Source organism: Panthera leo, chromosome B1, assembly GCF_018350215.1.
Source record: "Panthera leo isolate Ple1 chromosome B1, P.leo_Ple1_pat1.1, whole genome shotgun sequence".
Lineage (NCBI taxonomy): Eukaryota > Metazoa > Chordata > Mammalia > Carnivora > Felidae > Panthera > Panthera leo.
The window spans coordinates 99,574,817-99,588,209 of record NC_056682.1 but is presented as its reverse complement, the minus strand read 5'-3'; the positions used below and the strand labels follow the sequence as shown (position 1 = coordinate 99,588,209).

At 38.0% G+C, this 13,393-nt stretch overlaps 1 protein-coding gene across 4 annotated transcripts in view; it reads right to left on the bottom strand.

Moving 5' to 3' along the window:
* Positions 1-3,690: 3,690 nt before the first annotated feature.
* ANKRD50 (ankyrin repeat domain 50) overlaps positions 3,691-13,393 on the bottom strand; it is a 60,256-nt gene continuing 50,553 nt past the window's right edge. For all 4 annotated transcript variants that reach the window (XM_042935550.1, XM_042935551.1, XM_042935548.1 and 1 more), the window contains 2 exons: positions 8,380-11,930; positions 3,691-6,800 (listed from right to left, as the gene is read on the bottom strand). In XM_042935550.1, coding sequence (XP_042791484.1) covers positions 8,383-11,930 — 3,548 coding nt within the window. In that variant the 3' untranslated portion in view covers positions 3,691-6,800; positions 8,380-8,382. The remainder of the gene's footprint in view (positions 6,801-8,379; positions 11,931-13,393) is intronic.

Sequence of the window (13,393 nt, the reverse complement as noted above, 5' to 3'; positions counted from 1 at the left end):
CAATATGTTTCACATAATGCAGAAAAAGAACCATAAAAGTATGAAATACGACAGTAATTTAAAAAGCACTTCTCTATGGTTGAGAGACTGGGACAAAGATCAATGTGAGCAGAGAAACAGCTCTGGAGGAGCATAGAGGGTTCTAGCAAAAGCAACTGAGTCTGTGGGGATTGGGGAGCAGAGGGTTTGGTGTGTGGCCAGTGGCAGGTGGGGGCAGGGGGAAGGGAGTGGTAGCAGAAATGGAGGCAGCAGCAGCAGCAGCAGCAGGAAAGACAGGTGAGAGAGAGTCTGTGCAAGGCTTTCTGTGCCATTCTATAAGACATGATAGATCTTGGTTTCCAGGAGCAAACCGTCCTCAGAGCAACGTTCTCAAAAGATCACTGGCGCCTTCCTGAAGGACAGACCGCTGAGGAGACAGACTGAAGGCTGGCTGGAGTCTGTGACCAGAAGAGGGCCATGCTTTAAGAGATGCATCTCAGTTTGCATGGCTGGAGAAGGCACAGCACAGAGGAGAGGAGTGCTGGAGGGACTTCTGGCAGACCAGGTGAGGCCCTAAACAATGATGGTAGAGACAGGCACAAGAATAGGAATGTCTAGAGAGTTAAGAGTTAGAGTCCCCCAGTAAGGACTGCTTCCTGAGGCAAGATGACTCTGTCGTGCATTTTCTAACCCATGTTTTAACAGGAATTCTTTAAAAGACTGTGGAGCGGGCCACTCTTCTCTTCACAATTTATTTTTGGGAAAGCAAAAGAGAACAAAACATTAGTCTATGCAAAGTTAAATTAACTTATTTTTTCCTGAAGGACGTCTCAGAGATGTGAATATGATAATATGCGTGTTGACTGCTCAAGAGAGGAGACTAGCACACGGCATTTGGGAAGCCTAGTAGAGCATTAAAATCTGTTTTAGACCTGGCCACGCATTTTGGGAGCCAAGTGCGGTAACGTTACCTTGGAGTTTTAAACCTACGTGCCTGAGAGAGTCATGTGGGAAGTAGAAGCCCTCTTAATGATTCAGCTGGGATGGGTATTTGGTTTTCTAATCAAACTATTGATTATTTAAAATTTCAGTCACAACACGTTGTATTTTAACTTAAAACGTATAGCAGGGCATCCCTTGGTGAATTTCTTGAGGAAGGACCAGAGGCTTTTCTGCCAAGAAGGTCTCCCTCGGGATTGTCATGTCCAATTCCATGTCTAAGCCATACCCATACAGCTCATCCACAATATCCGATGTCAGTTTCTTTAAAGTAGAATGGAAAACTCTATTCACAGAAGAACAGAGCTGATATTTAGGTAAGAAAGTTGATGGCTATTGGTTTCGATATACTGAACATACAGTGTCTTTAAAAATACACCTGTGGCTTTTTGGCAGGTATTCAGAAATGAATAAATTGCCTTTCCATAGGAGAATTAATCACAATTACTGCATTAAAAAAAAAATTTTAATGTTTTATTTATTTTTGAGACAGAGAGAGACAGCATGAGCAGGGGAGGGTCAGAGAGAGAGAGAGACACAGAATCCGAAGCAGGCTCCAGGCTCTGAGCCATCAGCCCAGAGCCCGACGCAGGGCTCGAACTCACAAACTGTGAGATCATGACCTGAGCTGAAGTCGGACAATTAACCGACTGAGCCACCCAGGCGCCCCAGTAGCATCATTTTTTTTTTTTAATGTATACAAGTGTTTGTGCTTGTTGTGTCTACCTACTAAAATGTACTAATGGAGTTATTAAATTACAATCAAATCTCATAAAATCAAATGGTCTCGTTTAACCTCTACCTTCACAATAAATATTATTTTCAGACACAGGAGGTTTATATTTAGATACGTGGTTATGGCCTACATCTTGGTCAGGGTGATGGTCAAATAGATATGTTCGGTTTGTAAAAAATTATAGGACCGTGCCTTAAGATTTGCATATTTTCCTGTATAGGTTATCATTCAGTGTAAGTTTACAAACAAAATGGGAGGAATGTACATCAATTCTTTTGGGACCTATCATTAGATCACATTTCAACAAGTAGACCAAAAATAAGTAAAAGCTGTAAGTAAAACTTCTTCTAAACATTACAAATATATTATTCTATGAATGCGTTTCTTGTTATCTAAATTTTGTCAGTATGGGTAATGATCATGTACATTTAAGACTAGTAATCCAGGGGCACCTGGGTGTCTCCGTCAGTTAAGTGTCTGACTCTTGGTTTCAGCTCAGGTCATGATCCCAACAGTTCCTGGGTTCAAGCCCTGTGTAGGACTCTGCACTGACAGTGAGGAGCCTGCTTGGGATTCTCTCTCCCTCTCTCTGCCCCTCCTTTTGTGCTCTTTCTCTCTCTCTCAAATATAAATTAACATTAAAAAGGAAACACTTAAAAAGAAGGAGTATATCTAAATATGCAGTAAGTTTCAAATGACTCCATTGTAATACTGGATAATTTTAATTTTACTATACTAGCAAGATGGGTAAGCAGAGGCCCTATCCTGAAACAGGATTAAAAAAAAAAATTTTTTTTAATGTTTTTATTTACTTTTGAGACAGAGAGAGACAGAGCATGAGCAGGGGAGAGGCAGAGAGAGAGGGAGACACAGAATCTGAAGCAGGCTCCAGACTCTGAGCTGTCAGCACAGAGCCCAACACGAGGCTCGAACTCACAGATTGAGACCATGACCTGAGCCGAAGTTGGACGCCTAACAGACTGAGCCACCCAGGCGCCCCTATCCTGAAATAAGATTTAGTGCATATATTTGCTTGATAATTGAAAATTTCCCCCAAATCCAGGAATCTAAGCCTTCAGAGTGTATATCACTATTAGTTGGAATCCTTCCAACTACTAGGGCAAAGGAATGGAAACCTTAGTCATTGCGAAGTTCTCACAGTTATGTCTTTGGACCACCAGCTAGAAAACTCCATAAAAGTTTTAGTCAACCAGTCTGTTTTAAAATGCTTCTACTTTCATCACCCATTTGTGTTTAATTAAGCATTGTTATTAAAAAGTTTGAGTTGGATTCTTATTAATACAACACATTTAGAAAGAATGTATGGTAATTACTGCAGAACTCTGTAATTATCATAAAATTGACAGATAATACCTAGCTGGCCTTTTCAGAAACCTCTCTTTCGAATAATATACTGTATGTATTTACACACACGCTCATACATGTACAGGATGTTGTGTTCTGGTGGGAAAAGCAGAACATGAAGCGATTCAGCTTTACCGAGTGAAGAATACACAGAAATTTGTTTAGAAAACGAATGACCACACTTGCAATAAACTCCAAAATATCAAATGTGAGATGGCCATACTGTTCTGATGATCACGGAGCACGCACGCACACAACTTATCAGGTTACGCAACCTCAGAGTCATGAAGCCAGACATGGGGAGGTACAGCAGTTACACGGTGATCAGTCGGGGGGGTGGGGGGGGAAAGAACACCAGGTCCTTACAGAAACTTTTCAGAGACATAAAGTCTAGATCTTTTTGGTTTTCTACCTTCCTCTGTGAAGTTTTTACATCTTAGTTTTTTTCTTTTCTTTTTTTCTTTTTTGGTAGAATATTCCCAAATTCATTTTCTCCGTACTCCGTATTTATTTAAAATAAGCTAACAACTTAAAACTAATAGTTGTTTCTACTGTAAACATGTCATGCACATTCTGGTGGTTCAAGGGTAAAATTAAAACAAGATATCCTCTAGAGAGCAAATATATTTATTATGCACTTTCATATACATAGGGATTTTTGCTTAATATAATACAAGGAATAAAATAAAACTTTTACAATGTGAAATTCAATGTACATTTTAGGCTATTTACATACCCCAAACCAAGGAAACAATAAAAAGAAACCATTTGTCTGCAACTACATTTGCTGAGAAGTGTAAATGGAGCAACATGAAGCAAAACGAACATTCGCATAGCCAAACAATAATGAGAAAACTACTCTTGTTTCTAAGTAGTGACTTGTTTTTGGTAAGGACTCCAGTAGGGGTGGGGAGTGAGGAAGGAGGACAAAAGATACTGGCATCACCTTGCAGTATGCGGAATGCCAGTCAGTTTTCCTTCCAAAACCTTTCCTACACACATTCAGATTTTAATTTTTCATTAGTGTTGTTGTTGTTGTTGTTTTAATCGCTTCCCTTATTATCAACTCATGACTTTTAGGGAATGGGCACAGGCGGAATGTTAAAAAGTTATAAGCACACGGCATCATATGTGTGTAGTGACGTCAGGTGATTTACAAAATTGAAGCATTTTGATGTTTAAAATAGCTCTTTAGGCATTTTAAGTTGGGGGGACTAGTTTTTACTCTTCTTAATGAAGCAAAAGCTGTTTTCAGTCATGCTGTTAAATCCCCAAAGAAACAAGTAGGCAAAGCAGGGTATCTCCAGCACTCTTAATCATCCTTATCCTAACTAAAAACCTCTTCTGTCCTATTCCAAAACGCAATGAATATAAAAACACCCAGAGGACTACTTACTTTTGAAAATCATATTTTTCCAACAGGTTCTCTTCCTACCAACTGTTTCAAGTGTACATAATATGGATACGAAAACATTTAGCTCTTTGAAAAACATAAATCCCTTATGTAATGAGTCATATCTTTGCCCTTTGGCCACAAGGTGCATTTTTGTAAAAAACAATAAAATTAAATAAATACAATTCCAATAATTCAAGGTTAATAGAAAAACTGGCAGCTTTCAGGGTTCTCTTTCTAAAGAAAAATACACCTAATAAGAAATTAGAGCTTCATCTTCTACAGTAATGTAAATGTACTGTATTTGAGATATGAGTAACATTGGTTCTAATAATAGTATGTATTCATATTTATCAATAGAATCATTAACACTTTTAAGGCTACTTTGCAAGAGTCCTATTAAGTGTATTTAATAAATGTCCCATAGGGACAAAAATTCAATACTTGAAACATTCACATTCGAGTTATCAATATTGCCATGTCACCTTAGTATCGATTGACCTTATCTCCTATTCCTGATTATGACTGATGACACAAACAGAATGTGTTTTGATGACTTTAAAAAATAAAAACAAAAGCCTCACACGAAGATTCAAGTGAGACACTTATCACAACTAATCACACGTTTCTATTCCTGTGAACAATGTATCCCATGTACCCTTCATGTATGAAGAGGACAGTACTGACCTCTGTTATTAACTAAGACATTTTCTAAAGATTGTTTTTCCGGTAGTGGCAATGTTGTTGTGCTGAATCTCCAAATTCTCTTTCCTCATTTCTCTTTCTTATCAATAGCACATGGGAAACAGAATTTCTGGGCTTTCTAAAATTTACAAGGCTTATTCAAAGATCAGACTCAGAACCATGGCTTCTTAACAATAAATCCCAGACTTTCCGGACATACACACGGCCCATCTAAGCCAGCTCCACTGGTTTAGAGTCCATCAAGAAGGCCAGGCCGTGGGTCTGATGGTCATCTGAGCCAGTCAACTTTGTGTTCCTTGTCACAGACTTCACCTTTAACCCTGCCATCCAGTTATCCTGTGAGCAATTGTCCAAAGAAGAAAACAGGAAAGAGTATGTGGACAGAAAAGTGCAAATCCATCACTATCGTTTACCAAATACCAGTAAAAAAAAATACACACGTGCTATGACTGACAGGTTAATGGCGTCATCTGTGAAGGATGGCACATATTACACATTCATCAAAAATATTTATCCAATTAACCACTAAAATGGATTCCACTGATTTTTGAGTTGGGGCTATTTGGGTCATGAAGTGATTTATAAGATAGAAAGGACTGAGAGAAAAGCCAGCATTAAAATTGACACTGGTAAATTATATTGTACTTCACTGGACAGTTGAGGTAAGTGTAGTCGATGAATTGTTCAGGGATCAAAAATCTACCCTCAGACAGGTGCATCTCCCTCTACATACACACGCCCTGAGGCATGGCTTTGTCCCTGAGAATTTTTATGCCTCAGAAATGATAGTCTGTCTTCTTGGAGGTGGAATGACAAGCGAGTGGAAGGTGAAATTGCATCCCAGTGAATGAAACAGAACTTTGTTCTGCCTATAGTGTGTTTTTTCCTCTATCTCTCTCCCTTTCATCCTTTCCTCTCTTTTTCTTTTTTTCCTCTTTAGCCAGAGATCAGGAGGATTCTACTGGGAAATCCATATTTAAACTACTTAGAGCAGCTCCCTAAAATACTAGGATTATTTTCAAAAAATCTGTCAAGAAACCATTTTTCACTTCAGTGTGGCATTAAATAGAAACACATTTTCAACCAATGCCGAAGGTGTACTGAACATAAAATAGTTGCATGATTTATTTTATTGAGCAACATTTTTAAAGATACAAGAAACAAGCCATACACTACAACGATGCAAATGTGAAACAATATGCTTAAGTTTCATTTGCCACAAAAAGAAAAAAATAAAATAAATACAAAGGACACTGCCTTTTTGTATATATTTGATCATGGCACATGCACATTTATCAAATCTTAACTTAAAATACTTTACGCAAATTTTTTTTTCAGCTTTTATCAGGGAACTGCAGTATACATCTGCATTTTTTTCAAAAAAGTGCTTATTCTTATGTAGTGAATACAAAGCACACAAAATGAAATTTTTTAAGCACAGAGGGTTACACTGAGAAGGCAGCCTTACTATTTAGGCACATGACAGTAATTAAGGTAACTGTACTGCAGATATCACATTCTTCACTTTTTTTTTTTCAGCAAATCAACAGGCATTTTATGTTTTCATCCAGTAGCTGAAGAACCACTCCAATCACAATGTCTTCTGTTTCACAGAATAGGAAACTAATGCAAAAGTTAAAAAAAAAATTAATGTCTACATTATACTTATTATATAACTACATATAGTTTTAAGACCCTATATAATTATATATATTTATGTATTTACTATATAAAACATAAAGTGGACACATCTATTAGAGATTCATTATTTAACTTACAATCACTTTTAAAGAATCCACAAAATGTTTACCTTCATTAATGTGTTTTACTGTGTAATATATACGTATACTTTGCCTTTACAAAAGATAGCACAAGAGTTAGAGGGTTGTACCATCACTAGGTATTTTTAAAATAAGTCACATTGGAGAATGAACTAACTACTTTATACAAATTATTTCGGAATGAGATTTGACCAGTCATCCATCGATTCAGATTGAAAGGTGTTTACTATTAGAAAGCACAGGAAATTTACAATTTATAATGTTTCACCTAAAATACCCCTAAAATATATCTCCAAAGACAAAAAAAAAAGCAAGAAAGCAAGAAAGAAAGCAAGAAAGAAGGAAAAACAAACCAGAAAGACAAGGGATATTTCAGTTTGCTAAATACATTTTTTTTTAAAGAATGAAAAATGATTAAGCAAAGTGGGATAAATATACTTGTAGTATAAAATAGCAAAGATTCCTAATGAAACCATTGGATTTATCTCTAATGAGAGAGATGTGCTTCTGAAAAAGTATCTATTATATAAAATTATATATATATTTTCTCACTAAATTCCCCTATGTAATTAGTGAAGTGTCCATTGTGGTGGAAAGAAAAAAAAAAGTTTGTATTTAAATCTAATTTTATTTTGAGGTTTAAACATGTAATTCTTATGTGTAAATATAGTGGGCTCTAAATACCCTCTTGTGCATACATCCAACTTAACATCTTTCCTCACCTCTTCTTGGTGTGTGCAAATTTTATTTGGAAGATTCTTAAGAGATCTGCCATAGTAAAAATTACTTTTAGCTGATTAAATCTTTGACTTCTTCCAGGGTGAAAAAGGAAGGAAATTAACACTGACTACCTATCTACTAAGCACTACATATACTATCTTATTCAAACCAAAAAGTGAGTATTACAGAAATGGTCCTCTCCTCTCCCTCTATTGCCACCAAAGAATTTCTAAGAAGGGAAATGACTATGTAAGAAGAAATTCTTACTGAGATTCATAAGTAGTATATTCATTCATCCGTTCACCTACTCAATACATTTTTACTGAAAAACTAATATAGGTCCAAACAGTATTCCAAGTACATGGAATATAGCAGAGAACAAACAGATAAAAACCCCTACCTTCACAGAACTTATATTTTAGTTGGGAAGAGACAAATAATAAACATAATAATAAATATATAACGTATGTGAAATAATAAGTTCTTTGGATAACAAAAAAAACAGGAAAGGCAAAAAGAGAATGCTGGTGGTGTGGGGCAATTCAAATTCACAAGGGCACTAAGGGAAGGTGCTGCTGAGAGGATGTCATCTGAACTGATTAGGCGAGGGAACTGGCCACATGACTATTAGGGGAAAGAGTATCCTCAGTAGAGGGAACCATACTTTTGATATTTTATTCTTTATGTTGATGAAATGTTACCTTTTATAATGGTGTTTCCTTTTTATAGTTGAAGCTAGGGTCAGAACCCTCGATCTGAAGCTTCAGGGCTTGTTTAAGGCTTAATTCCGTCTCTGAGGAAGGATATCCCTCTAACACTTCCTGATGCCCTCTGTCTTGTATTGTCCGTGGGACTGAAACCCTACCAAGAAAGACCTGGTTGCTCTGAAGATGATAATTGGGATTTGTCATTATTCCATTTCTCTTCTTCTGCTCCCCACTTTGTTGATGAATAAGAAATTGCTGTTGAGATCGACCAATTTCTTGCTGAGTTGAAGGTACCATAATTTTGCACTGAGATTCTGCTGGCGTCTGTTTAGGGGCTGCACTAGTACCAGATTTGGCTGTAGGTCCTCTTTTATCAAACTGAGTCATTTCATACTCTAAAACCTTTGGCTGTGAAGAATTATTTTGTTTAGCCTTTTTTCCAGCTGCCCCCGATTTGCTGGAATTTTCTGACTTCCCCCCTTTATTTGTTTTAGTTGACTTCAAACTGGGTTTTACTTGACTCCACTCAAATTCACTACTCGGTGAATTATGGCTCTGTCCCAGGGACTGTGTTGTGGAAGACGGGGAAACGATGGACTGTCGACTTCTACTGCGCGGCAATGAATGCTGCTGAATTTGTTCTGTAAATGACAGGTTATGAAAGCTATCAATTGGCACTGTTTGGGCTGTTGCTGTAGATGAAGTAGTTCTCAAAGATGAGTTTTTTGAGCTTTTCAGGGAATTATTTGACAATGACGACTTCTGACGATCGACTGTAGAATCTGGAGATTCCGAAGGAGAACTGAATGCATGAGCTGGCCCATTAGGTAAACCACGCAGTGAAGGCTGCACATCCCCTCCACCAGTACTGCCAGAACTATTTGATTTAATTGTTAACGACTGCATTTTTGAAGACGCCGATTGTAGAGGTTTTTGCTCCATTGTATGAACAGGAGACGGGGAACAGCCATTCAAAGTAGATGCACCATATTTTTCTAATAATTTAATTATTTGAGAATGTCCATTTTTGGCTGCAACCCGCATAGCAGTGCGTCCAAATTGATCGGCATGGTTTGGATCAGCACCGTGCTCTAACAAAACCTGCACAACATCAATGTGCCCTTCTTGGGCTGCAATACAGAGGGCAGTCGCACCTTGGTTGCACGTATGGTCAACTATGGCGCCATGCTCAATCAGAAGCTGAACCACTTTTACGTGGCCCTGCCAAGCTGCAGACTGCAAGGCAGACCGCTTTTCATTGTCTGCAGCGTTGATGTCAGCATGGTAGGTTATCAGAACCTGCACCATTTCCAAATGGCCTTGCCAGCAGGAAACATGAAGTGCTGTCCTTCCTTCGGCATCGCTTGCTTCTACATTTGCACCGTTTTCTAAAAAATACTCAGCCATCGTAAGCTGGTTTTCTAAGGCCAAAATATAAAGCGTAGGCCTACCATCAGCATCTTTGTAGTTAACGTCAGCTCCGTGGCTAAAAAGTAATTCAACAATGTCCCTATGCCCTTCTAACGCAGCAACACGCAGCGCATTTCTTCCATCATAACCTCTCTGATCAACGTTGGATTTATTTTCCAATAAGATTTGAACACAATCATAATGACCCTCTTGCGAAGCTAATATGAAAGGTATCCGTCCATCGTTATCGATCTCATTTGTTCTAGCACCTTGTTCAATAAGTGCTTCACATATTAATCTGTGACCTTCAAAAGCTGCCATATGCAAAGGTGTCCATCCAGCATCATCTCTGTGATTTTCATCTAACCCTCTATCCAGTAGGGTACGTACTACCTCCACATTTCCTTGGGCTGAAGCTATGCTGAGGACTGTCCTGCCCTCGCTGTCAATGCTGTCCACTGCTGCACCCCAAAACAAAAGTGTGTTTACAACTGACGCATGGCCCATAGAAGCTGCTGCTAGGAGGGGTGTGCGACCGTTGTTATCTGTATGGTCGACATCTGCTCCCCCTTCTAGAAGCAAGTCAACCACATCAACATGTCCTTCATAAGCAGCTACCAGCAACGGAGTCATGCCATCTTTATCACAATGATCTACTTCAGCACCTCGGTCAATTAAAAGACTGACAACCGATGCATGTCCTTTACTTGCAGGCACACAAAGTGCAGCTACAGAGAGAGCGGTCCTGCCGTCGACATCCTCATGATTCACTTCTGCTCCGTGGTCCAGCAGGTGTTCCACAATTTCTCTATGTCCCATGTAGGCTGCTGCTATCAATGCAGTTCGACCTTCATTATCAGCTTTGTTGACTTCAGCACCATGTTGTAGCAAATTCAGTACAATATCCTCGTGACCTCCCCATGCTGCTGCTCTCAAGGCTGTTCGGCTATCAGCATCTGCACAATCCACTTTTACGCCAGCATAAAGTAGTGCAGAAACTACCTCCGTATGGCCACCCCAAGCAGCAGATCTTAATGCTGTCCAACCATCTTGATCAGTATGATTAATGTTTGCTCCACACCCAATCAAACAATTAACCACCTTGGTATGTCCTTGTCTAGCAGCTAGGGTAAGTGGTGTATGTCCATGAGCATCTTCTATCTCTAAATCTGCTCCCCTGGAGACAAGTAAATTCACGACATCAAGATTGCCACTGTATGCAGCATTAGCCAATAATGTTCTCCCATTTGAATCACATTGATTTACTGAAGCTCCATTATCTAATAATGTCCGAATGGAATCCTCTCTTTCTAAGGCTTGTCGGACTATGCATGATGTGCGGTCATCTTCACTGTTGACGTGCGCACCAGCTTTAACCAACAGCTGTAGCACTTCTTGTTCCTTGGGTATTAAAGTAGACAGAGAATCTCTGACAGGTGTACCATTCCATATCATCCAGAGAGCTAACTCAGCTGTCTCTAACTGCAAGTTTGAATTAATTAAATGCAATGCAAATTCTTGTGCTTCCAATGGTGTTAAATTCTTGGCTTGACAGGTATAACTCATAGCCAACATTCTGTGTCCTTCTGCTGCATTACATAAATACTTCTGAGTGCAGTGTTTCACATCCAGAAGCCACTCTGCAAAACTATAGTGAAACAGTATTTTAGTATTTCCTAGTCCATCAACAAGAAGTTTGGAGAGGACATCTAACTTACGTTGAAAGTCCTCTAAGGTTAATGACATATTTTTAGTCCAGACTGCATGATACAATTCCGTTATGGTCAAAGGCCGGCAGGCTGCAAGAATCACATTCAAAATAGGCTGGACTTTTGCAAACTGTTTTCTTACAAAAAGTCTCTGACACAGCCAGAGATACAGACCATTAAGAGTTCCTGGGATGTCACGAATCTCTCTCAACATAATAAAATTTTCTACAACTCCGTCTAGAACTCGTTCTAGATAAAGAAAGCATCCACTGCTTTTAATGTGAAGTTGATTTAACATCTCTGCAGTTTCTTTAGTGAGATGTTGTCGCAAAGCTTCTTCTTGATCTAAACGATGAAGGATGTACTGCTGAACATCCTTAACGATGTATGCCTTCCGAAGGTCATCTAAACTTATTTTTCGAAAACCTACAGAGAGAAAAAAGTCGGTGTCATCAGTTGAAAATGATCACAGAAGTTGCCATATATTCAAAGAGGATATCTTCAATACATAATAAACTAATAAGCAAATAAATAGATAACAAATCAATTAATACCAATAAATTAACACCTATGAGTATACAAATCAGTTCTCTTTTCCCTCTGTAAACACATTAAAGGTAGATAAATTATTTCATTTTTCTGTTTACGAATGCAACTGTTTCTTATTCTTTTAGTGGCTCAGAGCTCTGCTCAACTTTAGTGATAAGGGGTACTAAACTCAGCATTAGGACAGTCTTACATGCGTATCCATAAAAGCACCTTGGTGAGATTTTCTGAAGTCCCAAATGACCAGGAAAAAAAGTTGCCAGAGAAAACCAACAATACTTGTTTGTTTTTATAAGCTGATTTTTTCACATGAAAAATGTATATATTTCCATCCACATACCTGAATATACGCTAGCTTTACTTATGGGACTGAATATTTACATCCAATTAGAGTATCATCTGTCACTGCCTTTAAATTACCACTGTAAATGTACTTTCATAAAGAATACATATAAAATGCTTATGATTTGGAAAATAAAGCTCTTTCACCTCTAAATGCTTCGTAATATGAATTTAGATAGAATAAATTTTTTTTAAATGCTTATTGATTTTTGAGAGAGACATGCACACATGGAGGCAGGACAGAGAGAGGGACAGAGTCCCAAGCACGCTTTGTGCTGTCAATGCAGAGCCCGATGCAGGGCTTGAACCCATGAATCATGAGACCATGCCCTGAGCAGAAATCAAGAGTCTGACACTTAAGTGACTGAGCCATCCAGGTGCTCCTGGATAGAATAAATTATAAAGTTCATCATTCATGATAGTTATCTGTTCATTGAAACAGAACTAAGAATATCTGTTAATCAGTAATCTGAATATCCTGAGTTAAAGTTACTGAAAATAATTACTTTTTTAAAATTGCAACTTCTAATCCCTATACATGTAATTCCCTTAGTATGAATATGCACAATTTAATACATTGGTATCACACTTTTAGCCATTTTTTTTATAAGAAAAGGCTGAAAAATGCTCAAAATTTTTAGGGGAATAAAAACATGATTTACTGAAATGTTGGACCATATGTCTGTTGAACCACTTTTGTATTCTTACTGAAAATATCTCTTCGGGATGGAACTTCTCAGTGCTGGTGACAGAATGACAGTGATAGGATGTGTGCCAATATTATAAACTGATGTTCACTGCAATTATTTATTATCCTGAAGAATCTGTGAGAACAGGGACTAGTTCTGTTAAATCCTCAGATATGAGTAGATGAAACTTACTTAGAGCCAGTAAAACTCTTAATGTTCTTTCCCTGTAGTGATATACTTGCAAATTCAATTCTGAATACATACATTTCAATTCAAAACCCATATATTTCAACTTAAAACATTAGCAAAAAG